Source organism: Sus scrofa, chromosome 10 (assembly GCF_000003025.6).
Source record: "Sus scrofa isolate TJ Tabasco breed Duroc chromosome 10, Sscrofa11.1, whole genome shotgun sequence".
Taxonomy (NCBI): Eukaryota; Metazoa; Chordata; class Mammalia; order Artiodactyla; family Suidae; genus Sus; species Sus scrofa.
In genome coordinates this window covers 43672236-43697309 of record NC_010452.4, presented here as the reverse complement: position 1 = coordinate 43697309, position 25074 = coordinate 43672236, and the positions used below count along the sequence as shown (strand labels likewise).

General features: G+C 45.0%; 1 protein-coding gene across 1 annotated transcript in view; it reads left to right on the top strand.

Annotated features, from left to right (window-relative positions):
• ST8SIA6 (ST8 alpha-N-acetyl-neuraminide alpha-2,8-sialyltransferase 6) overlaps nt 1–25074 on the top strand; it is a 153478-nt gene that overhangs the window by 57845 nt on the left and 70559 nt on the right. The window contains exon 3 of the mRNA XM_021064812.1: nt 20932–21021. Within this exon, the coding sequence (XP_020920471.1) occupies nt 20932–21021 (90 nt within the window). The remainder of the gene's footprint in view (nt 1–20931; nt 21022–25074) is intronic.

Sequence of the window (25074 nt, the reverse complement as noted above, 5' to 3'; positions counted from 1 at the left end):
GGTGGCTTCTACAAACCAGGAAGAGCCCGATCCCAGCGGCCCCTTGTTTTGGCCCTTTAGCCTCCAGGATGGTGAGAAAAGAGATGTCTGTGGTTTAAACCACCCCGTCTGCCGTGCTGTGCGGTACCCAGCAGACTAATGGAAGCCCAGGAGGCGAGAGGGTCCGGACAGAGTGGAAGATGTGTGAAGGTGTTGCCCTTTGTGGGCTCCTGTTTTCCAAGTGAAGAAGGAATGAAGGCCGTGTGATGAGAAGGCAGAGGAAGGGAGTGTGGGAGGTTGGTGCAGACGGAAGAGAGGAAGAGGAATTCCATTTAGAATGGATGAGCAATGAAGTCCTACTGCATATATAGGACAGGGGACTGTATCCAGTCTCCTGGGAGAGACCAGGATGGAAAGGGGAGAAAAGAGTCAAGTTTATTAGAGAAACATAGCAGGGTTTCCAGGTGTCGTTCAAGGTCCATGTGAAGTTTGCAGAGCTGAATTGCAAATGAAATCATTCAGCAGAGTTCTGTGATATTTCTCTGGCAGTGTTTGGCTGGTCCAGGGTAGGCCCAGGTGGCCAGGAGCTGGGGACATCCTGGGCTCTGCATTTGCCAGGCAAGGAGGGTAGAGAGAGAGGCAAAAGAATTAAGTGTTTTGAGAGCATAAGTTGGGGAAGGAGGGAGATAAAGACAGGAGTTCCCCTGTGGTGCAGCAGGTTAAGGATCTGGTGTTTCTCTGCAGTGGTGCAGGTTTGGATGGCACAGTGGGTTAAGGACATGGAGTCGCAGGTGTGGCATAGGTTGAAGCTGTAGCTCAGATTCGATCCCTGGCCTGGGAACTTCCATATGCTGTGGGTGTGGCCATAGGAAAGGAAAGGAAAGGAATTATTGCACAGAGAATACTAGAATAAGTGAGTTGGACGAATAGAATATATTCCACAGCAATAAATTGTATTTATTATATGGGACAGGTGCTAAAGATACTTCATGGCGTAGTAACAAGGTTTAAATGCAAATACTTGGTAAACTATAAAGTGAATTATCAGCCTGGTAGACTAAATAAAATAGTAGATATATCTTGATTTCCTTAAGGCTGTCACTCTAGCTGTCACTTATAAGCTGGATATATGAACAACTGCAGTAATTGCATTGTTGCAAAAAATTTTTTTTGAGTTCTGCTTGTTTTTAGCTCTGAGCCAGCTCTCATGGCAAAATGATCAGTTCTTCCATGTCAGACAACCCTTAGGTGAGAAGTTTCAGGTGGGATGCTGGATATGTAAAGCTTTTTGGTGTTTCCCAGAAGAAAAGATGTCAAAGAACCATAATTGTAATTTCAAGAATCTTAAGCAAAAAGTTGCAGGAACTTGGAAGAAGTATATGCAGACTCTTTATATTTAGAATTGCTCGGGCAGAATGAGAATGTGATAAGACTTGTAAATTCCAAATTACATTCAATTGTATCTAATAAAGGGATTTAAGAAGTTGAGAAAATATGTATTATTCCTGGGAAAGAAATAGAAGCGTTGAGAGAAAAATGATAATAACTAGTTGAATTAGATGGAAGCATTCATTGCCCAAGGAAGAACCCACAGCTATAATAAGAAGAATCATTCTGAATGTTCTAGTTCTTGAATTAACAAATGCATTCCAGTTTTGATAGAATTGAAAAAAGAATGCTCGATAACAAAATGTGAGCACTGTGTGTGCATTTATCTCAACTTTTCCTTGCTTCTCTTATACAGGCCAGCCTCATTTTATTGGGCTTCATAGCTAGTACATTTATGTACTGTTACACTTGTTACATATTGAAGGTTTATGGTGACCCTGAATTGAGCAAGTCTCTTAGCACCATTTTTTTTCCAACAGCATTTGCTCACTTCTCGTCCCTGTGTTACATTTTGGTAATTTTTTGCAATATTTCCAACTTTGTTCGCTATTATTGTATTTATTATGGTGGTCTGTGTGAAATGTGATCAGTAATCTGCGGCCAGCGATCTTTGATGTTATTACTGTGACTCCCTGAAGGCTGATGATTAGCATTTTTTTTGCAATGAAGTTTTTTTTTTTTTTTTCATGACTGCACCTGCAGCATATGGAAGTTCTCCGGCCAGGGATTGAATCTGAGCCCCAGCTGTGACCTACATCACAGCTGTGGCAACGCCAGATCCTTTAACCCACTGCATCGGTCTGGGGATCAAACCCCACCCTTCTGCAGCAACCTGAGCCACTGCAGTCTGATTCTTAATGTGTGGTGCCACAGCGGGAACTCCCACAATAAAGTACTTTTGAATAATGTAATTGATTTTCTTAGACATCATGCTCCTGCACTCTTAATAGACTACAGTATCACATAAACGTAACTTTTACATGCGCTGGGAAACCAGAAATTTTGTATGACTCACTTCATTGTGGTATTTGCTTTATTTGGTGGTCTGAAACCCAACTTGCATTATCTCCGAGGCCTGTGTGTATTGATATGCACTTCATTCCTGTCAAATTTTTATAGATGAAATTCTGAAAAGTCTATAGATCACGAAAATGTGCAGGTTCAGACCCAAGGAAGACCCCATGATGCAGCCACTGTGATGCAGCAGTGGTTGGATTCCCTGGGCTCCAGTTAATGATTCACTCAGGGTCATTCCTCTGCTTGGCCTTGCTCGGTCACACCTGGGCCCCTGCCTATGGCCTGACACTTCTACAGGAATGGGGTTCACATGGTGTGGCTTGAGGAGCCCATTTCTCTCCAAAACTTGGGATCTTTTTCAGAGGCCGAATCCCTGTGTTAGGGCCTTTGCTGGGATCGCTAATGCCTCTGAGTCCCAGTTTGAGTGCCTGGGGCTGGCTTGGCCAGTAGTCAATACATGGGATGGGGTGAGGCTCTGAGAGGCCAGCGCTGGGGGTTGGAGAGGGCAAGTGTTGTCCAGGGCAGTAGGAGCCAAAGGTCAACGATGATTGCAAACCATGGCCAGAAGAGACAACTGGAAAAGCAGATCTCTGCAGTGGGAGCCAGATGAGAAGGTGAGAACTGGGTACCTGAAGGCACTGACAGGGGAGTAGGAGGGGCCGGAGCACCTTCAGAAGGTCAAAGTGACTCAGTCCTCAGACTAGACTGGAAGGGGGCTCTCTGCCAACAGGGTTGGGCATGAAGGCAGAAAAACATTTTTTAAGGACATTGTTTGATTTTTTAATTTTAATTTTTTTCTTTTTAAGGTCATACCCATGGTATATGGAAATTCCCAGGCTAGGGGGTCAAAGCAGAGCTGCAGCTGCTGGCCTACATCACAGCCATGGCGCCAGTGGATCCTTATCCCATGGAGCGAGGCCAGGTATTGAACCCACATTCCTCTTGGATACTAGTTGGGTTCTTAACCCACTGAACCACAGCGGGAACTCCTAAGGACATTGTTTTAAATGTAAATATGTTCCTTGTGAAATGTGATCCATTAAAAACTCATTAGAACTCATTACCATCTATGATCTTCCTCACAAACTCTCGTTTTCCAGATGAGTAGGAAACGGAACTAGGAATTAGTCGATGATCAAGAAGGAATATCCTCCGCAGGGAGTATTAAAGGGGAACCTGAGATGTCACAGGAAGGAAGTCTTCTCCCAAATAGAGACAAGAGCCCCTGGGCCCTGCCGAATTACTTGAAAATCCCTAACCAGACACAGTAGCTCTGATTGAACTGGATTCAGATTATTCCAGATTTTCAGTGCACTAACAGCAGGACATTTTATCAGCTGGGAAATTGTGACTATGCAGATAAGAGATTAATATGCTTTAATGTAATCAAGAGTTCAGTTTTGTTGAGCAGGCTTATTGCTTCTGAGTTTTGCGTGATGAGACTTGATAGACTGCCCTGCTCAGAACCCAACAGCTCATTTGAGGAATTGTATTTCATCTTTTCACAGGTGATCACATTGTGCTGTTTCCTTGTCGAATTTCCTTGGTGATGCTGTTGCTCTATTTTAAGATGGATTGGTCTCTCAGGATGCTGTCATAACCCTTCCTAATTAGGGTTTACCTAGGCACAGTAAATTTGGTTAGCCAATGCTCTTTACATGTTCATTCATTATTAAGGAGAACATTTGGACATCATTTTAAATGCAGTAAAACCTCAATTCTATAGAATGAACACAGACCAGGTTCTTCTGCTTAATTAAATCTTATAATTAGCTGGGGGTTAATCAGAAGATCCATTTGGTTCTCATTCTTCCTGGTGACTCCCCCCACACCCCCCCACCCCAGGTTTTATTTTACTTTTCAGCCTCATCACCCTTGGAATCTCTTTTTTTTCCCTGGATAAGTGACAATCTTGAAGTATCTCAGGTTCATTTATTATTCATTTGCCCATTTGCTCAAATTTATTAGGGGCTATTAAATAGATAAGGAAGACACACTTGTGTCAAAAACAGACGTAGAAACATATTACAGAGAATCAAGGGGAAGTTCTGGCAGTTGCTTTTGGAACAAATTCTAGTTTATAGTTTTTCCATCGTGCCTTGCACAACATGTGTCATAGAAAAATGTCTTTATTGATGGCAAGAGTCTAGAGAGCTTCTGTTGACTAAAAGAAGTAGTTCCCCTCTTTGTGTGGCAGATGTGAACTGTTACATTTAGAATGGGTAAGCAGTGAGGTCCTTCTCTATAGCACAGGGAACTATATCCAGTCTCTTGGGACAGACCATGATGGAAGATAATATAAGAAAGGGAATGTATATCTATGTATGACTGGGTTTCTTTGCTGTACAGCAGAAACTGGTACAACACTGTAAATCAACTATAGTCTAATAAAAAAGATTAAAAAAGGCATTTCAGAATTTCAGAAATCATCATTATTCTGTGGTAGGGCCTTCTGCCTCATTTCACATTTATGAAATTGCCGCAGTAAGATGAGATGTTCCACTTGCTATTTTTATTTTATTCTGATATATTCTTCTCACCATTTTAGTTCATATTTCAGGGGCCCCCGAATGTTTGGACATGATTTCTGAAAGATGTTTTTGCAATGATTTTTCTCTCTGGTGACATTAACTTGAATTCCACAAGTAGACCCAAACGGCCTTTATGAGATCTACCAGTTTTGAATAGATCAGTAAATTAGTATTTTGCTCACCGTTCAGATGTGTTCACTGACCAAGTTTTGGAATGTTTATTTATTTGGTCATGTCTGCAGCATGTGGAAGTTCCCAGGCTAGGGGTTGAATCAGAGCTGCAGCTACAGGCCTGTGCCACAGCCATGGCAATGCCAAATCTGAGCCACATCTGTGACCTGTGCTATAGCTTGTGGCAATGCCTGATGCTTAACCCACTGAGCAAGGCCAGGGATCTAGTCGGGTTCTTAACCCACTGAGCCACAAGGGCTGTTTTGTTTTTTCAAAGACAATTCCATTATATTCTCTACATGAGGTCTCCAATTTTTGAATCTAATGTTACCGAACTGAACTTAGGTCCACTCACTCGCCAAGCAGCAAAGCCATGTTGTGGTGAAGGAAAGTACAGTGTTTGTTGCAGGGCCCCCAAGCAAGAAGAATGGGCAGATGATACTCAGAAGATCTGAACTCCTTGATGGCTTTAGGGTAGGGTTTTTAGAGGTAACATAAGGGGGGAGGGCTGAAGGGTGCATGACTATCTTCTGATTGGTTGGTGGTGAGGTAATGGGTGATGTTGCATGAATCTCAGTGATCAGCCTTCTGGCTCCAACCAGTCTGGAATTTAGTGCTTGTGCTTGTGGTCAGGGTGGAGTCACCATCCTTCCCTGGATGGGGGGGAGGGAGGGACCATAGTTCCTGAAGAACAGCACAAAGATATGTGTCAGATGGCTATGCATATTCCTGGAGGAGGAATGAGGACTGTGTTTTATCACTGAACTCTTGTCATAACTTTTCTTCTTCACCTACTTTTCCTACCTTTCCTCATTCCTTACTTCCTGAATCAGTAACGGCTTATGTCTGCACTTGGGAACTCACTGAAGGCCGAGGAGACTAAAGCTTTTTTCCACAAACAAGAAATGGGAGGTGGAGCAAGGAGGGGCTTTTGTTCCCAGGAAGGCCGTGCAGGGTCCTGCTTGGTTTTACCAATGCCTTCCTGAAAATGAGTATAAACCATGAATATAGAAAAATGAGTTATGGACTTACAGATTATAAGAGAGTTTTCACTCTTTGATGACTGAACTTATTTTATAATGGTTGTTGTGGTTATAATATTTAGGTATTTTTAAATTCTCAGATGCCATTCAGTGCCATGTGACTATCTCAAATAGCACTGTAGAGTCAACTCAGATTGTGGATTCGAATTATTTTCTCATTCAAGGTCTTATCTCAGATTCACTTCTCCAGGTTTTATTGAAGAAATTAAAAAAAATTTTTATCAAAGTATAGTTGATTGACAATGTTGTATCAATTTCTGCTGTACAGCAAAGTGCCAGTTACACATATATACATATTCCTTTTCTTATATTATCTTCCATCATGGTCTATCCCAAGAGACGGGATATAGTTCCCTGTGCTATACAGTAGGGCCTCATTGCTTATCCATTCTAAATATAATAGTTTGCATCTACTCACCCCAAACTTCCCAGTTCATCCCACTTCCTCCCCTTATTAGGGAAATATTTGACAGATACATTTCTCCATTTATTTTTTGGTTGGGGTGAAGAACGGTTTGACTGGAATTGCACAACTAGTTTGGACACTTAAATATGGATTTTAACTGACATTTTGGAGACATTTCCAACTTGTTTGGCCTTTTCTCAGAAGAGGCTGTACCCTCCAACGGTCATCCAGTTTGCTTGCATAATGCCTTTTGGAGGGCTGGGTTTGATGGGGAAGTCAAGCCAAGTGTTAGGAACAATTGCGCTATTTGTAAGTTGTCCATGGCAGAGCCCCCGGGAGGATGAGCCCTAGGTTTGACTCAGGAAAGTCATTGTGTTAAATTTTCCCAGTACCATAAATCTCCTCCAGCATTATTTCCTCTGTTGAGCTCTTCATCTGGAAAAACAAAAAAGAAAAAACAACTCTTATTTAGTGAGATGGTAATTTAGCTCATTTCACTCTCGTAGTTTTTCCTGCTCATGCTTCTCACCCTAAGACAGGCCCACATTTCTTGAAGGTCGTACTCTAGATTATTACAAAAAAATTATCAGGGCAGATGAACTTGATCTGTGAGGCTTTTAAGACTTTGTCACTCTGGAGTTCCCTGGAGGCTCCGTGGGCTAAAGAGCCAGCATTGTCACTGCTGTGGCTCTGGTTAATGGCACCACCCAGGATCTGGTTAGAAAAGCAGGTGATCAGGCCCCATCCCAGAGGTGCTGAACCAGCATCTGCATTTTAGTAGGTTTCCTAGGTGATGTGTGGGCACATTGCAGTTTGAGAGATGATGCTTCAAGAGGCATTCTGTGATGATGACAACCACCTTGGGAACCTCTACTGAGGATTGCCTAAGTGGGCTCTCTGATCCAGTCACCATGCTGAGCATTTTTATGCATTATCAATGACAAATTTTGCATCATATCTGTCAAAGAGATAGTATTGCACATGAAGCTGAAAGCTTGGGGGCAGGTAAATGGTTTCTAAGGGGCCAAGGATTTAGTGTGTAGCAGAGTAGCATCTGAACTGTGCTGTTTGCCATCAGAGTTTGTTCTTTATCAGGATAGTATTTATTCAATTTGCAAGTGTTTCCCACACTCTCATTCAGAGTGTTAAAAGGTAAGCTTATTAAAAAGGTAAAACTAGGAGTTCCTACTGTGGCTCAGCGAGTTAAGAACCCAACAGAGTCTCCACGAGAATGCAGGTTTGATCCCTGGCCTCACTCAGTGGCTTGCGGATGTGGCTTGGATCTGGTGTTGTGGCTGTGACATAAGCCAGCAGCTGCAGCTCCAATTCAACCCCTGGCCTGGGAGTTCTCGTATGCCACAGGTGTGGCCATAACAATAATTTTTTTTTTAATTTAAAAGGTGAAATCATGTCTCTCGTATAGATATGAAAATGAACACTTTTTAGAGATTTTGTTTAACTCAGTGAGTAAACTGGTAAGGTATTCCAGCCAGTTCAAAGGAACAAACACATTTCTAAATCAGGAATATTGAGTTGAATGTGCCCAGAGCAGCAAAATAAGTTTTCCCACCATGGGGGAGAGTTGTCTCTCCACTGGACATAACTCGTTTGCATGCCAATGGACAAGAATTGTTTTACTGCTATCTCTTAAGTTCAATACATAGAATTGCAGAATGGCTCTGGTACAGGAATAATTATTCATGACACTTGTTAAAATGGTAAGGCAGATTTTATTCCATTCTACTGTAACAAGTGTAGGAACGACGACAATGGCATTTTGCAGTAGGGGAGAGAGATTGGACTCAACTCTGAATACAACAAGGCAATGCAGGAATTTATTGCCAAGAAGCAGGGTGGGGGTCAGTGGAGGAGGCATCAAAGGTGAGGGATGATTCTCGCCAAACCAGCCTGATGGGAATCTTGCTGAAGGCAGATCAGGGTGATTGGCTATAACCCCGGGGATTTGGTCAGATATCAAGGGTGCTCATGCATGGAGGGTGGGGGATTCTGGCTAAACGGACTTACTGGGGTTCTTGTTAAAACTGGGCTCTTAGGGGCATGCCCATGAACAAGTCCTAGTTGAAAAAGACCCTAGAGGAGCCTGACTAGAGTTTGGTCAAGGAGAGACTATTGTGAGTTCCTGTGACTCAGAATCAGGTGCCCTGGAGTGGAGGGTGCTATAGGCTCTCCTGTGAAGGACAAGTTCCCCTATAAGGGGAGATAAAACAACTTGGTTTTTAGCCACAAAACTCTACTCCAGTTCTAACAGAGTGCCTTCATGTACATTCTTTTTTAAAAAAATTAAATTTTATTGACGTGTAGTTGAGTTACAATGTTGTGTTAGTTTCAGATGTACAGCAACGTGAGTCAGTTTTATATAAATATATATGTTAGGAGTTCCTGTCGTGGCGCAGTGGTTAACGAATCTGACTAGGAACCATGAGGTTGTGGGTTCGATCCCTGGCCTAGCTCAGTGGGTTAGGGATCTGGCGTTGCTGTGAGCTGCGGCGCAGGTTGCAGACGCAGCTTGGATCCCGCGTTGCTGTGGCTCTGGCGTAGGCCGGTGGCTGCAGCTCCGATTGGACCCCTAGCCTGGGAACCTCCATGTGCCGCGAGAGTGGCCCAAGAAATGACAAAAAATAAATAAATAAAAATTAAAAAATATATATGTTATATACATATAGATACACAGACATATATAATATATGCATATATGTACATATATATGTATAATCGGTTATCTATATATGTATATATATAGCCATTCCTTTTCAGATTCTTTCCCCATATAGGTCACTACAGAGTATTGAGTAGATTTCCCTGTGCTATACAGTAGGTCCATGGTACTCTTCCATTTCATAAAACCTTGTGGGGAGCGCGAAAATGAGAGGATGGGATTGACACATACCTATGTTCTTTAATCTTGCGGTGCCTTATTTCCCTCATCTATAAAATACGCACCGTCCCTACCTTGCATATTCATTGTGAGGAGCAAAGGAGATGGCCCAGGTATAAAGTTTAAAAATAACGCTTGGCACCTGACGATTATCCAGTGGATGTTGCTGGTCTGATCTTTATGCTCAACGAGGAAAGCATATCAGAACTTTGCATCCAGGAGTGTGGATATTAGTATCAAAAATATACTCAGTTCATCCAAGGTTTTCAAATTCAAACCGTGTTCAAGAAAGGTCAGCGTGGACTTTCCCCTGTTTGCACATTCATTTTAGGATTCTGATCTAGAAGTCTGTCTGTTCTGTGGCTTCTCCTTTGAACTGGTTCCCTCATAAGGCATAAAATCAAATCTTGAATGTGTATTCATTTCCTATCTGTATGAGATTCATGATTGTCCATTTTTGAAAACTACCTTTCAACAATGGTAGGGGGGCCAAGAATACATAGGGATAACTGATTGAGTAATAGACCTAGTTTATTGATCTTTGTCAGTGGTAAGTGAAGATAGGTTAAAGTGAAGACGAAAAACCGAGTTATCCAAGACTATTTGCAGAAATGTCTGCAATTTATTTTTTTAAATTTATTTTTCAATCTTTGACTATTTATTCTAGTTTACAAATTCTAGCAGGAATGGCTCCACTGGACTCTTTTTGAATATATTCACACTGTCGTGCATAATTTCTGCAATTTATAGTGGCTGCGGTGCTTATGTTGAAAGGAGTGAAGCTTTATGTAGTCATTTTAAAAGTAGTTCTTATATTTTGAATTAAATGACTTCCCCAAAGCACAGATTTGTGGTTTCTTGAAACTAATATGATCGTGGGAAATAGTTGGCACCCATTCTGCAGCCTCAACATGATAAATGTGGTGATTTCTTGCCTGTTTCCCTCACTAGACTCTGCTCCAAGGCAGAGACACTGTCATGTCTATTGTCCTTTCTCCAGTATCCCCTGTTCTCTGTGGCACAGATGCGTGGCAAATGACTGAACAAAGAGGCCGATCAGGGTCTGCCCAAGACTTGATTTTATCATTTGGGTGTGATTGGTATTTCAAAGGCAGATTTGTGTTAACCAAACTCCTAAGAGAGTGAGTTATAAACCAGAATACTAATGTGTCAAGGAAAGGGAGTAATCAGACCATCCCAGGAGGCTGGGATGCTTGCCTTTCTCCCTCAGGGAAATGACCTGGCATGGGGGTGCACATTAGAATTCCATGTTTGCTTGATGAGCTGGAGGTGAACGCTGATGGCCACTGCCCCCTCTGTCCTAGAGCTGGCAGACCAGCTGTTACACCAGTCTTCAGCAGGCTTCCTCCTGATGGTCAGGGTACCCTCCTGGTTTCTCCGCCTTTCTTCCCGGGAATGGGGAAGGAACACGCAAGGGGCACATATGAAAGAAAACCTGTTTGGGATTTCTATTTTTAGGCTGTATTCCCTATCTGTTAAGACATTCTTTTTTTTTCAGAGAGAGTAAAATTGATGCAGTGTCAAGCTTTCCATTTAGATTCCCAATTCAGTTTTGCCCCCTTTCCAGCCACTGTAAATAGAATTTAGATGTTCTTGAAACGCTTTAGTTACATCTTTGGGATGTTTTCCTTATGCAGAAAACTGGTTGCATGATTGCATTAATTACAAGTCATGCTCAGAAGGTGATGTTAACTCTGTGGTTTAGAGGTCCTAGTGAATGCCCACTAAGTCCTGGTGACATTACTTTGTAGGGATTGAAATTGCTTTGGGGGGGAGGTGTGGGGGAGAGCCCACTGCCTGCAGAAGATCCAGGGCCAGAGATCAAACCCACGCCATAGCAGTCACCATAGTAGTGACAATGCTGGGTCTTTAACCTGCTGAGCCACCAGGGAACTCAGAATCATTTGTTTAAGAGATATGCTTTGTATTATCAGAGCCTTAATTATTATTAGTCTGCAGTTGCCAGTGCAGCCTCTAAGCTTCTTGCTGTTTTGTGAAATCTTGCCAGTTGGTTTTCAACTCAAGTCTGACTTATGAAGATAGAATTTCTGTAAGCAGATCAGCTACATAGATAATAAGGAGAGAAGAAATACTTGTTTTGTGTATCTTTTCCTCCTCATCTTATTAAAGATTTTTTTTTTCCCTGTGACATGCTGAAGTGATGAAAATGTGCCTGAAGGCTTGGTTGCCAGTACCAAACAAATAAATTCTATAATTAAATAATAAAAGCAGTCAAAATCCATAATATAAGACTTGCAAGGAGTGGAAAAAGATGCATTTAATGGTTAGCAAACTGTCAGTAAAAAACAAAAAAGACTGGAATCATCCAGGTCCTGGATGGCTCCGTGTGTCTGGCTTAAGGAGCATGTCCTGAGGCTGATGGGGGTCTTTGAGCTGGGAAATGACAGGATCAAACAGGCACACAGGACCACCCCACATCAGGGGTGTGAGGATGGAGCAAAAGGGAAAAGAGGTTGGTTGAGATGTTTGGAGAAAACAGACAGGCTGAGAACCCAGGAGATCTGGAGCGAGTCCTGGGGGATACCGAAACTAGGTGTCAGTCGATTACTTTAAAGGAACAGTCAGGAAGGGAAGAACCGTGGGAGATCCCAGCACTATGCACTGGTCCAGAAAGAGCCTGCCCAGCAGCCAGAGGTAGAAGAAGAAGGAGCGAGGGCTGTGATGGGGACCAGGTGCCAAGTCAGTGGTCAGCCATTCAGGTGCTGCTGGGAGGTCAAGTCAGAGACCTGGGTTTTCCCCAGGATTGGGCGATGCTTTCCAAGAACGGTGTCATGAATGGATTTGTAGGTAAAGGAAAGGAACAGCTGGTGCATTGAAATCTGAAGGAGAAGTAAGATAGTAGGTAGCGGAGAAGAGCAGAAAGGGTTGCTTTTTTTTTTTTTTTTTTTTTTTTTGAGCTTGAGATGGTACAGAATTGAGCATGACAGTCAAGGGAAAGCTGAATGTTCAGTAAAGAGGAAAATGAAGGGAAGGGCCTGGATCTTCGAGGAGATGGAGGGTTGGGATGGCAGGTGGCTTCTTTACCTGAGATGGAAAGTAAGGGTGGCTTATAGCTAACCATCACGTCTCATCTGGCAGCATCTTTTTTTTTTTTTTTTTTTTTTTCCTGAAAGAGCACTTGTGATTCCATAAGTCAGGAAGGCATGGAAGAGTCAACATGTAGAGTAGCCACTGAGAGAAATGGCAGAGGGAGGTGGCTGGCTCCATGGAATAGGGTTGTCAAGATACAGAATGCTGAGCCCATTGGACACTATGAATTTATCAAGGCACCAGCCCACCTACCTGTATGATTTGGTCCCCAGCAGTCCTCGGGGTGGGGGGGCGGGAAGGAAAAGGAATGTATTAGGCCAGAGGCTGTACCGACCACCATGGCAGATTTGCCAGGTGGATGGGACAGAATGTTGAGGGACCAGGGACTTGGGCGTGCTGGTGAGAGCTTGCTCAGGCCACATAGGAGTGGACAAGCAATCTTGTCTAGTGACATGTGAGGCAAGATTGTGATCCTGAAGTAGAGCAATGAAAGAGGCAATGTTAAGGGCGGTTAGAGCCATCTCGGCTCTCCGGTGTGGGAGCTTTCTAGCGCTAACTTGGTTCACCAAGTTCCAGCACTCTCCAGGATGACGGCCACCATCCCTGCTGTGACTTGTCCTGGGGGGCATCCTCCACTGTAGAGTTTGACTGATCATATGCAGGCTGACTCCTTTCTTTGTCTATATTCGGTCAGAAGTTCTTAAAAAGGGCTTTCACCCGAAAATTGAAATAAAAGCTATCAGGAGTTCCCTGATGGCCTAGTGTTTAAGGATCTAGCATTGTCACTGCTGTGGCTTGGGCTACTGCTGCAGCCCGTGTTTCATCTCTGGCCTGGGAACTTCCACATGTTATGGACATGGCCAAAACAAAACAAAAAACCTATCAGAGTTGACAGAAACGGAATTCTTATTTCGAACCCATGAGAGTCTGGCCCCAGAGATTCCTACAGCTTATCGGATGGCCTTTCTGACTCCATGCTTTTTCTCTCCCAGACCCAAGTGCCCAGACTGCCAACTTGAGTTAGTTGGAGGGGGTCCCTCTCTGTTCGTATCCTGGACTCCTACATATGAGATCCCCAGCAGCAAGCTCTGATACGCTTCCTCTGTAGCTCTGGCTCCCTGACATCCAGGTCTTTTGGATGGTCCATCCCAACCTGATCCTAAGTAACCCTTCCTCTAGTTACAAATTACCACCTCGTATCCTACAGCCATCTCTTCTTCCACCAGCTTGCTTGTCACTCCAGGTCTCTGAAATTCCTACGTTCATCTCCATCAGTTTCTCTCTGTCCCCTTTGACTTGTCCGAGAGATGTCCCTAAATCAGAAGTCGAGAAGGATGGCGTTCCCCCCTGTGGTGCAATGGGATTGGCAGCGTCTCTGCAGTTCCAGGGCACAAGTTTGATCCCTGGCCCAGCGCAGTGAATTAAAGGATTCAGCATTGCTGCAGCTGTGGCATAGGTCACAGCTGTGGCTGGGATCTGCTCCTTGGACCAGGAACGTCTGTATGCTGCAGGGCGGCCAAAAAGAAAAAAAAAAGGAAAAAAAAAAGGAAGTCAAGGATTCATTCTAATATCTTCATCTGTGGTGGATACCAACTTCTCAAATATGATCTGTCCACAGGTCGTGACCTCTGTCATCAAAAAACTGGGAAGCTTTCTCCTCTTCCTCTCTCAAGTAACTCCCTCGAGGGCTCAGATCCAAGGAACATCTAACTCTCCCTTATTCCCATAACAGAGAGGGCTGACCATCTAGCCCTCCCCTGGATGGTCTAATGCCTCCCACTTCTCCAGGGGCTCCTGGCACCCCTTATGGTGTCAGGTTTCAGGCATCTTCAAACATGGCAGTCATGTTGTTCACTGGTATTTCTGACACTGTGAATAACAAACATGGTTGGTGTTCCTGTTGTGGCTCAGCAGGTTAGGAACCCGTCTAGAATCCATGAGGATTCAGGTTCAATCCCTGGCCTTGCTCAGTGAGTTAAGGATCTGGCGTTGCTACAAGCTGCAGCATAGGTTGCAGATGCAGCTTGGATCCTCCATTGCTGTGCCCGTGGTATAGGCTCACAGCTGCAGCTCCGATTGGACCCCTAGCCTGGGAATTTCCATATGCCGCAGGTGCAGCCCTAAAAAGAAAAAAAGAAAATTGTCGAAAAGAGCATGAGCTAGGAGTCTTGTCTAAGAGGCAGGAAAAAGGCTGTGTTGGTTCAGTGCCTAATGTAGACAAACGTTGAAAGTTTATGGGTCCCACATGTCAGTATCTTACCACTTTCCTTGGAAGGCTTTAATGACCTTGAATGAAAAGGAAGAAAACTATGAAGGTTCGTTGAATGAAAAGGGGGGCAAGAGAGAAAAAGAAAGCAGAGAACTCAGGGGACCCCCCCCCATTTCTGATCCTTTCTCTGTGAAGTGACTTCTTATGGGTGGGAGAAGTGTCTGACCCCTCTGGTAATAACTACTGTTTGAGGAAATGACCTGGCAATGCATTTAGGAGAACAAGAATATTTGAGTAGTAACTTCTCTGTGTCAGCTGTTTTTTTTTTTTTCTTTTTTTTTTAGGGCCGCACCTGTGGCATATGGAGGTTCCCAGGCTAGGGGTCAATTGTAGCTGCTGGCCTATGCCAGAGCCACAGCAACGTGAGATCCAAGCTGCTTCTGCAACCTACATCACAGCTCACGGCACCACCAGATCCGTAACCCACTGAGCGAGGCCAGGGATCGAACTGCATTCTCATGGATGCTAGTCAGGTTCCTTAACCACTGAGCCACGATGGGAACTCCTCAGCTGTTTTTAATACATGTCCCGTGTCATCCCTGGTCTCGATCCATGCAAGCTGTTGGACCTGGACTGGGTGGCTCATAAATAGCAGAAATCTCTTTCTCACATTCCGGAGGCTGGAAGTCCCAGATCATAGCACCTGCAGATCCGGTGTCTAGAGAGCCGCTTCCCCATAGATAGCTGTTCTCTCTCTGTAACCTCGCAAGGTGGCAGGGGATCAGGGAGCTCTCTTGGGCTGATTTTCTAAGGGCACTCATCCCATTCAAGAGCGCTTCCCCCTCTGGACCCCATCAACTCCCAAAGACCCCACTTTCTAATACCTTGGGGGCCAGGATTTCAACATAGGAATTTTGGGCCAACACAAACATTCCATATGTAGCATCCTTCTAAACTCCTTTATTGAGTAAAGATTATAAAAAGGAAGCCCCTTTCCTTTGGATTCAAAGGCCAAGCCCAGATTCAAGGCAGGCCCTGCTGGCTCACACCCCCCTTTTCCCTCTGACTGCATCATTTATGTTCTTATCTCTGCTTTACCCCAGACACCCTCATTTGCTTTCCACGGGCCTTCTGTGATTTCAGTTGGGCAAAGCCATTTGGATTTTTTTATTAACAAAGATACTCTCTGATTTAAGGCAGGTTCTCTGACACTAAACCCTATGGGTGCCTGCTTGTCACAGTTTCACAATTCAATCTGGCAAAGCCATCATAAGTCAAAGCACTGCTGCCTGGGTAATTTGCTTCATTAGTGGTGCTGCCTGAATCAAATACAGAGCAAATTAGAAGTAAACAAATCCTTGGAAAGTAGGATAATACATTCAGAAAGCGCAGAAGGTGAGGCCTGTAGATAGACGGAGGAAGAAAGTGGGGAAGGGGGAGAAAATCATATCAAGATAAAGAGGGATTTTATAAGCCCACATGTACTTTGTGCACCGTCTTTTTAGAAAGCTTTTCTGGGAGTTCCCTGGTGGCTCAGGGGGTTGAGGACCTGGCATTGTCACTGCTGTGGCACGGGCTCCATCTCTGACCTGGGAACTTCTGCATGCTGCAGGGTGTGGCCAAAAAAAAAAAAAAGAGTATTTATGGAGGATTAATTATGAACCTGTCTTATTTACATCTTTACCTTGATAGTCCTGCTCCCTTACTTCCCATATTTAATATTTTAGGAAATCCTGACAGTTTTACCTCCATGATAGATTTCAAATCTATCAGCTTCTTTTTCTGCCAATAGACAGTGGGTGTGGGCTTCTGTGTGTTGTTTTTTTTGGGGGGGAAGGGGGAGTTGGCTGTGCCTGGGCCAGGTATTGAACCTGTACCACAGCAGCAACTTGAGCCACAGCAGTGACAATGCCAGATCCTTAGCTCCCTGAGCCCGCATGGAACTCCTTCTGCTGCACCCTTGTATCCTGATCACCTCTTTCTCTGGGCATAGAGGATGCTTGCCCTTTTCTGACCACTGCTATGCAACCAGGTAGGGCATGCAGCTAGTTCTGGCCAGGCCAAAGCATCTAGATATAAGGTAAGACCTTCCAGCACTTTCTTCTCTTGCCACAGCAATTTCAGAAGTCAGTCATAGAAAGGAAGGTGCCCCAGGAGTGCAATATGCAGGATTTCTAGGTCACGTGGAGCACGGCCACCCTAGAAAGCTACCCCGGAGTTCCTGTTGTGGCTGAGTGGGTTAAGAACCTGACACAGCGTGAGGATGCAGATTCGATCCCTGGGTTAAGGATCTGGAATAGGTTGCCATGTGGCTTGGATCTTGGGTTGCTGTGGCTGTGGCAGAGGCCTGCAGCTGCAGCTCTGATTTGACCCCTAGCCTAAGAACTTCTATATGCTGCAGGTGCAGCCCTAAAAAGAAGAAAAAATAAATTAAAAAAAGAGAGAGAGAGACAGCCACCCCCTGTCTCGTGGGCATTTTATGAGCAGGAAACAGACCTTTGAGATGTAAAGCACCTGCCAGGGGGTGATGTTTGTTATCACATCGTGGTCTAGACCATCCTGACTGGTACAACAAGTTGCCATCATCTCTCTCCCAACCTCCTAACTTTCCCACCTTTTCTCTGAAGTCCTGCCTCCTCCTCTCATTTCATTTCTCAGTCAATTTTTTTTTTTTGTCCACACCCATGGCATGTGGAAGTTCCTGGGCCAGGGATTGACCCGAACCACAGCAGTGACAATGTCAGGTCCTTAACCTGCTGAGCCACCAGGGAACTCCTCTCAGTCAGCTTTTATTAAATTTTTTAAAAGTATAGTGGATTTAGCATTGTGCCAATTTCTGCTGTAAAGTGACCTAGTCCTATGTATACATACATTTGTTTTCTCAATATTATCTTCCATCATGGTCTATCTCAAGAGATTGGTACAGTTCCCTGCATTATACAGCAGGACTTCCTTGCTTATCCATTCTTTTTTTTTTTTTTTTTGTCTTTTTGCTATTTCTTGAGCTGCTCCCACAGCATATGGAGGTTCCCAGGCTAGGGGTCGAATTGGAGCTGTAGCCACTGGCCTACGCCAGAGCCACAGCAACACGGGATCCAAGCTGCATCTGCAACCTACACCACAGCTCACGGCAACGCCGGATCGTTAACCCACTGAGCAAGGGCAGGGACCGAACCCGCGACCTCATGGTTCCTAGTCGGATTCGTTAACCACTGCGCCACGACGTCCATTCTAAATGGAGTAGTTTGCATCTACCAATGCCAAACTCAGTCAGCTTTTTATTTATTTTTTAATTTTTGTCTTTTTAAGGCCCCACCCGCGGCATATGGAGGTTCCCAGGCTAGGGGTCGAATCGGAGCTGTAGCCACTAGTCTATGCCACAGCCACAGCAACCGTGCATCTGAGCCGAGTCTGTGACCTACACCACACCTCACGGCAATGCTGGATCCTTAGCCCACTGAGTGAGGCCAGGGATCGAACCCTCATCCCTATGTATGCTAGTGGGGTTCATTAACAGCTGAGCCACAATGGGAACACTTCAGTCAGCTTTTTAAAACATGCATGAGGTCACACACACACACACGTCGCTTCCCTGCCCCCAAACCTTCCATCGCTCCCCCTTGCTGCTAGAATACATCCTGACCACACTTTAGCAGGTAGGCCTGTGTGCCCTGGCCCCGCCTTACTACTGCAGACACCCGTCAGCCTTGAGCCCCACCTGCCCTCTTTTCAGCGACTCAAACATCCTGGGGCCTTTGCACATGCTTTCCCCTCTATCTGGAATGTCCCCCCCACCTCTGCTTCCCAAAGTAGCTCCTGTTACCCTTTGATCTCCACGTATGTGACACTGTCTGGAGGCCCCGGCAGTATACAGTTGGCTCCCCATTACGCTCAACCATGGCATCCACTGCTGTTTTCATGATCCGAACCATAGATCACTGTTCTGTGTTCACTCTTGGGGTTATTTGTTGGTTACCTATCTTTCTCCTTAACTGGCCCGCAAGCTCCACTAGGGACAGGGGCCTTGTTCTGTTTGTTTGTTTGTTTGTTTGTTTTGTTGTTGTCTTCCTTTTTTGGCCATCCCACGGCACTTGGAGTTCCTGGGCCAGGGATCAGATCCAAGCCACTATTGCCACCTAAGTCACAGGTGCAGCAACACTAGATCCTTAATCCACTGTGCCAGGCCAGAGATGGAACCTGCATCCCAGGGCTCCCAAGATGCCCCTGACCTGGTTGCGCCACAGTGGGAATTTCGACCAAGTTCTGTTTTATCCATCTCCATCTCCTCAGCCCCTGTGCCTGGCTCCCAGCGCATATCAGATCCTTTGCAGATACCTTCAGAACGAGTCAGTGAAGGCATGCAGGCATTCGCAAAAAGTTGGACTTGTGTGCTTTTTTTTTTCTTTCTTTCTTTCTTTTTTAAGGGCCGCACTTGCAGCACTTGCAGTTCCCAGCCTAGGGGTCGAATCGGAGCTGCAGCTGCCAGCCGAGCCACAGCCACAGCAACGTAGGATCCTAGCCATGTCTGCGACCTACGCCACAGCTCACGGGAACACTGGATCCTTAACCCACCAAGCGAGTCCAGGGATTGAACCTGTATCCTCATGGATACTAGTTGGGTTCATAACCTGCTGAGCTATAATGAGAATTCCCTATTTTTGAAGTATAAGGAAAGTGACTGTTGATATTTTCTTGAGCTTTCACTGTGGCAGGCATGGTACCAAGTGCTCTTGTTTCTTCCATCTTGTATAGGTTATGACAATACCATGATGCGGTGAGGGCTAGAGATACAGCAGTGGAGGCCGGAAACGGTTCACCAGCACACATGTGTCCACAGGGCCCATGAGACAGCCCGAGTCCATAACCCATCTCTTTGACTTGCTTTTTGACTTGGTTTTGTTCAACTTCCATTTTTCCAAGTTCATAAAGCAATAGCAACAGGCCGTCATATTATAGTGACTATAAATAATCAAAGGCCAAATTTACCTTGACTTCTTCTTGAAGAGAATTATTGATCTCCTGTGTCTGCTTGTTTCCTACCAGCGAAAACATCTTCTTTTTTTTTTTTTTTTTTTTTTTTGTTGTTGTTGTTGTTGTTGCTATTTCTTGGGCCGCTCCCGCGGCATATGGAGGTTCCCAAGCTAGGGGTCGAATCGGAGCTGTAGCCACCGGCTTACGCCAGAGGCACAGCAACGCAGGATCCGAGCCGCGTCTGCAACCTACACCACAGCTCACGGCAACGCGGGATCGTTAACCCACTGAGCAAGGGCAGGGACCGAACGTTCCGCGACCTCATGGTTCCTAGTCGGATTTGTTAACCACTGCGCCACGATGGGAACTCCCGAAAACATCTTCTAAAAGTAAAGTCTTACATACACAACGATTAAAACTGTTCAATAACTTGTTCATTGTACATACTGACCTCCAAATATGAAAAAGTGAAAATGTAAAGTCTAGGAGAGCATCCTAAATGTCCTTTGACGGATGAATGGATTAAGAAGATGTGGTATGTATATGCAATGGAATACTACTCAGCCATAAAAAAGAACAAAATGATGCCATTTGCAGCAACATGGATGCAGTCTTCTCATACTAAGTGAAGCAAGTCAGAAAGAGAAAGACAAATACCATATGATATCACTTGTATGTGGAATCTAAAACATGGCAACAAATGAACCTATCTACAGAACAGAAACGGACTCAAGGACATAGGGAAGAGACTTGTGGTTGCCAAGGGGGAGTGGGGAGGGAGTGGGATGGACTTGGAGTTTGGGGTTAGTAGATGAAAACTATTACATTTAGTATGAATAAGCAACGGGGTACTACTCTATAGCACAGGGAAGTACATCCAGTCTCTTGGGATAGACCATGATAGGAGATAATATAAGAAAGGATATGTATATAAATCTATGACTGGGTCACTTTGCTGTACAGCAGAAATTGGCGCAACATTGTGTAAATCAACTATACTTTAACAACAACAACAAAAGAAATGTATAAAGTCTTCCATGGTCAGTTCTTTTTTGTTGGACTTTACTGAGGTGAAAGTATTGTCGGAGGTGAAAGTATCAATTTCCCTTTCCATGCTGAAATCCAATAATGGGATGAAAATCAGACTTCATTTGGGCACACTTTATCAATTAAATCTGATTTTTGTTAACCATATCTTATAAGCTGTTTTAAAATCAATCTATTTTTTAATCTCTTTCGTAAAACAGCACGTATCTGAATGCAAAGTCACTCCAGCCGACAGAGAGATGCCAAAACCTGCAAGACGACTTGAAGGCTTTATCTAACAAGACGAGAAAGTAAGTGCTGCTCTTCGCATTTCATTTAATTTTAAAATAGGTGTTTTGTACTCAAAAATATTCCACAGCGTCCTTGGAAATCATTTGGAAAATAAGACTGTTCAAGCCCAGACATGACCTTGGGCTTGGAGAAGCTCCGGTGGTTGAGGAGGATAGAGGAGGGGCTGAACGGTGCAGACCAGGGTCGGACCCTGGCAGTGGGGCCTTGACTTATCTGTTCTGGATACACATTCACTAAAAACTGTATTGTTTTTTAAGCGGCTCAACTTTTCTAGATTCTTAACAACACACAGCATTCCGGACCCTCCCCTAGAAAAGCAGCACCCTTGTATTGAGTCCCTCACAATCCAGCAGGTTAACAAATTGACCCCAGTTCTGGCTGTGGTTCACGCCCAACTTGCCCACACCTGCCTATCATCCTGTATTTTGGAGTTGCCAGCCCCATCGTCTCCAAACAAGGGAAACGGAGCTCTAAAAGCTCCAAGAGCTTCATACAAGGAAGAGCCACACGTCACGTGGGCTGAGTCTGACGGCAGAGGCACTGCCTGGGTTGTTCCGGAAAGGGGCGGGGTCTGGCCACGCTGAGGCGGGACTGCGTGGGGGCGGGGCCTGGGGCGCCCCCTGTCAATCTCCCTGGGAGGAACTGCTCCGCGTGGAGGCATTTTGCTGTGCACTTGCTTGACCAAGTTGGAAGATTGTTCAGGGTAAGAGGCAGAGCAGATTTCCTCCCGGCAGGCTCATGCAAGGGTGACCAAGTGGCCTTTCTCCTCCTAATAATCCATCTTCTTTCTCGCTTCCCCCCCCCCACCCCGCTTCTCCCTCTCTCTCTCTCTCTCCCTGTCTCCCTCTCTCTCCCTCTCCCACACACACATGAACACACACGAGTCTTCCTGTTTTAATGTTAAAAACAGTGTTTTGGGGAGGAAGCCATTTCCTATCATCCATTCACTTCCTTTCTGAGGCTGACCTGGGGCGCAAGGAAAGCAAGGTAGGCAACCTGGTCAGATCTCCTTTCACCTGAACCTTGATATTTGCTTGGAGGAAGGGACCTGATCCATTGACCATCCTCGCAGACTGTCCTCTGCTTGAGGTATGACCTGCATTCAATGGGACCCACGATCCACGACACAGGTCTTCCTGGAGAGGGGCACACGGGCTGCCCGACTCTCTGGGTTTACAGGGAAGTGTTCCCCCACGTAAATGTTCCCTCAGTGTAAGGAACCCCACGGGACCTCACTTAGAGACCTCACCTACTTTTCTGGGCCAGTGGTGCCTGTCCAGTGCTCAGGACAGGACTGAGACGACCACCCTTGATGTCCCAGGTGCCTGACTTCTCCGTCTGAGCCTTCTGACTGCCTGGATTCTTGACATTATTAGGGAAACCTGATACTCTCTGATTTGAGTGAATCTGGTTTAACCATCCAGTCCTGTGTGTTAGCTCAGTTTATTTCAAAGGATAGCCCTCTTCAAATATTTCTTTTCTTTTCCTTAAATTCCAACGGAGGCACCCAAGCTTCTAGAGAAATCCACGGTGCTGCGGGCCTTCCATTTGCCTCACCTGATCAACTTCCCTCCCTTCCTCACAGTCTGGTCTGGGTCATTCTTTGCCCTGGGAAGCTGGCCCACAGGGACTTCATCCATAGGGCTCCTGGCTCCTTTGTCATCTGGTTTTCTTTGGGTTTGATGCCGAGGGGAGCACTGGAAATTGACCAGGAAGAGGAACTTCCCATTGTGGTGCACTGGAAACGAATCCAACTAGTAACCATGAGGTTGCCGATTTGATCTCTGCTCTCACTCAGTGGGTTAAGGATCTGGGTTGCCTTGAGCTGTGGTGTAGGTCACAGACATGGGTCAGATCTGGCGTTGCTGTGGTGTGGGCTGGCAGCTGTAGCTCCAATTTGACGCCTAGCCTGGGAACCTCCGTGTGCTGTGGGTGTGGCCCCAAAAAGCAAAAAAAAAAAAAAAAAAAGAAAAAAGAAATTGATAAAGAAAAGGGAGAAAGGAAAAGAAGCTTTCTTCATGTGATGGTGCTACAGGTGAATTATATCCTTGACAGAAGGAAGGTGTTACATCGAGAAGGAGGGCCGTGACTTTTGTTCAATCTCTCTTTCTCTCTTTATCTCCCCGCCCCCAATCCCCAACACACTCTGGAGCCTAGGGGTAAGCTCTTAATTGTTCCCAGTGTTATACTTGGATTTTCCTACCTCCCACCCATGCATTTGGGAAAAGTTTCTTCTTTAAGCTTTGCTTCAGTGACTCAGTTTGAGCGGGCCCTTGTTTTTGCCAGGACCCTCGCTTTCCATAGATTGGCTAGGGCACCATAGACTGGCCAGAGTGAACACCTGGATGATGCTTCTCTTCTTGCTCAGTCAATCCACTGAATTGGGGATGGCCCTCAAGTAGCTCGTGCATCATAGATGGCCCAGCACATCTCTTTTGATCATGTTGGAGCCATCGTTTTGCTTGTTGTTTGTTGGGCTCTTTCTCTGCCTTTTCTTAAGGGACTCACACTCCAAACCTCGGGCAAGCACCCTGCATGCCTCAGTCCTATGTCCCCGTGCCTTGTGAAAAGTAGAACTTGGCAAAACTGGTCCTTGCTCCGCCATTCCCTGTGACAAGCTGAGTTGTCTTTCCTGTTCCACGTGTGAATCAGTGTGTAAAAGTTACAAATGGACTCTCTCTGACTCTGTCTCTGATGTGAACTGTTTGTTCTGCAAAGGGACAAAAGTTCTCAACATAAGGATGATCCAGGGCTGGACTTTGGGAGCAAAGTCCTCGAGGCAACATGGCAGAAAATTATTTTAATCATGGGAGGGGACTTTATTTTTCAAGGTGGAGAATTGTACAGCTCTTGGAAACTCACCTCACCAAACCTGGTTAAGAGTGGTATGCTAATGAGATGGCCTGTGAATCTGCTCTTGTGTTTGCTCTCTCTCTCTCTTTTTTTTTTCCTGGTTTGTATTTGGTGCTAAGACTTTTTCTCTGCTCTTCTTTGGCGGGGAGTGGTGGGGGGAGGAGGGAGTGCCTTTCCATTAAGGCACATGGTTTTCAGCCAGCTCGTGTAATTAGCCTACACTCGTATTCTGCTCGGCAAAGGTCCAGAGGAGGTAGGCAGGAATTGCTCATTGTTATGGAAGTGTTATTTTGCACACAGGAGACTAATTTTTGCAGTTGTATTGTCTGTTGTCAGGAATTGTGCGTTCTGTGACCAGGGCTATTACGGACTTATAGGGGACAATCGGGAAAGCTACACAGTGTGTGGTGATAAAAAGCCATTCCATTTTCCTAGAAATAATTATTTAGCTCTCTTTTTGTCATGGTCTGTTAAAGACGTAGAATTTTCTCTTTCTTCAACCAATTGGTCCCTCGCAGATTGCTAAAATAGAATTGAAGGAGACGGCATTAAGGTGGGAGGGGAATGGTGTTGTTTCTTGCCCCTGGCCTTGACTTCATTTGGGAATAAAAGAAAATTAAACAGTTGCCATTCAGAAAACCATCGACATTATGTCTTGGTAGCCAAAGAAGAAGCTGTATTTGCTGATTGATCACAGTTCTTTATTCTCTGCTTAAGACAGCTCTGGGACCATGAGTTGATGGCTCTATCCGTGGTACCTATCACGGGGCTCAGCATATAGCAGTTGCCCCGTCAATATTTTGTGCAATAAACTGATGAACTTCTGAGATCTTCAAAGAATTTTCTCTGTTAGGTCTCATTTCTAGCTCTTAAAAAATTATCCAGGAGTTCCCATTGTTGGCTTAGTGGGTTAAGAACCTGATAGTGTCCCTAAGGATGTGGGTTCCATCTCTGGCCTCTCTCACTGGGTTAAGGATCCAGTGTTGCCGCAAGCTGTGGTGTAGGTCACAGATGTGGCTCAGATCTCATGTTGCCATGGCTGTGGTGTAGGCTGCATGTGTGACCCTAAAAAGAAAAAAAAATTATGCATGAACTTCAGCTCCTTTTTCTTTTTTTCTTTTCTCCTTCCTTCCTTCTTTCTTTCCTTCTTTCTTTCTTTACCACAGCATGCAGTGGCTTGTTGTGGGATCTCAGTTCCC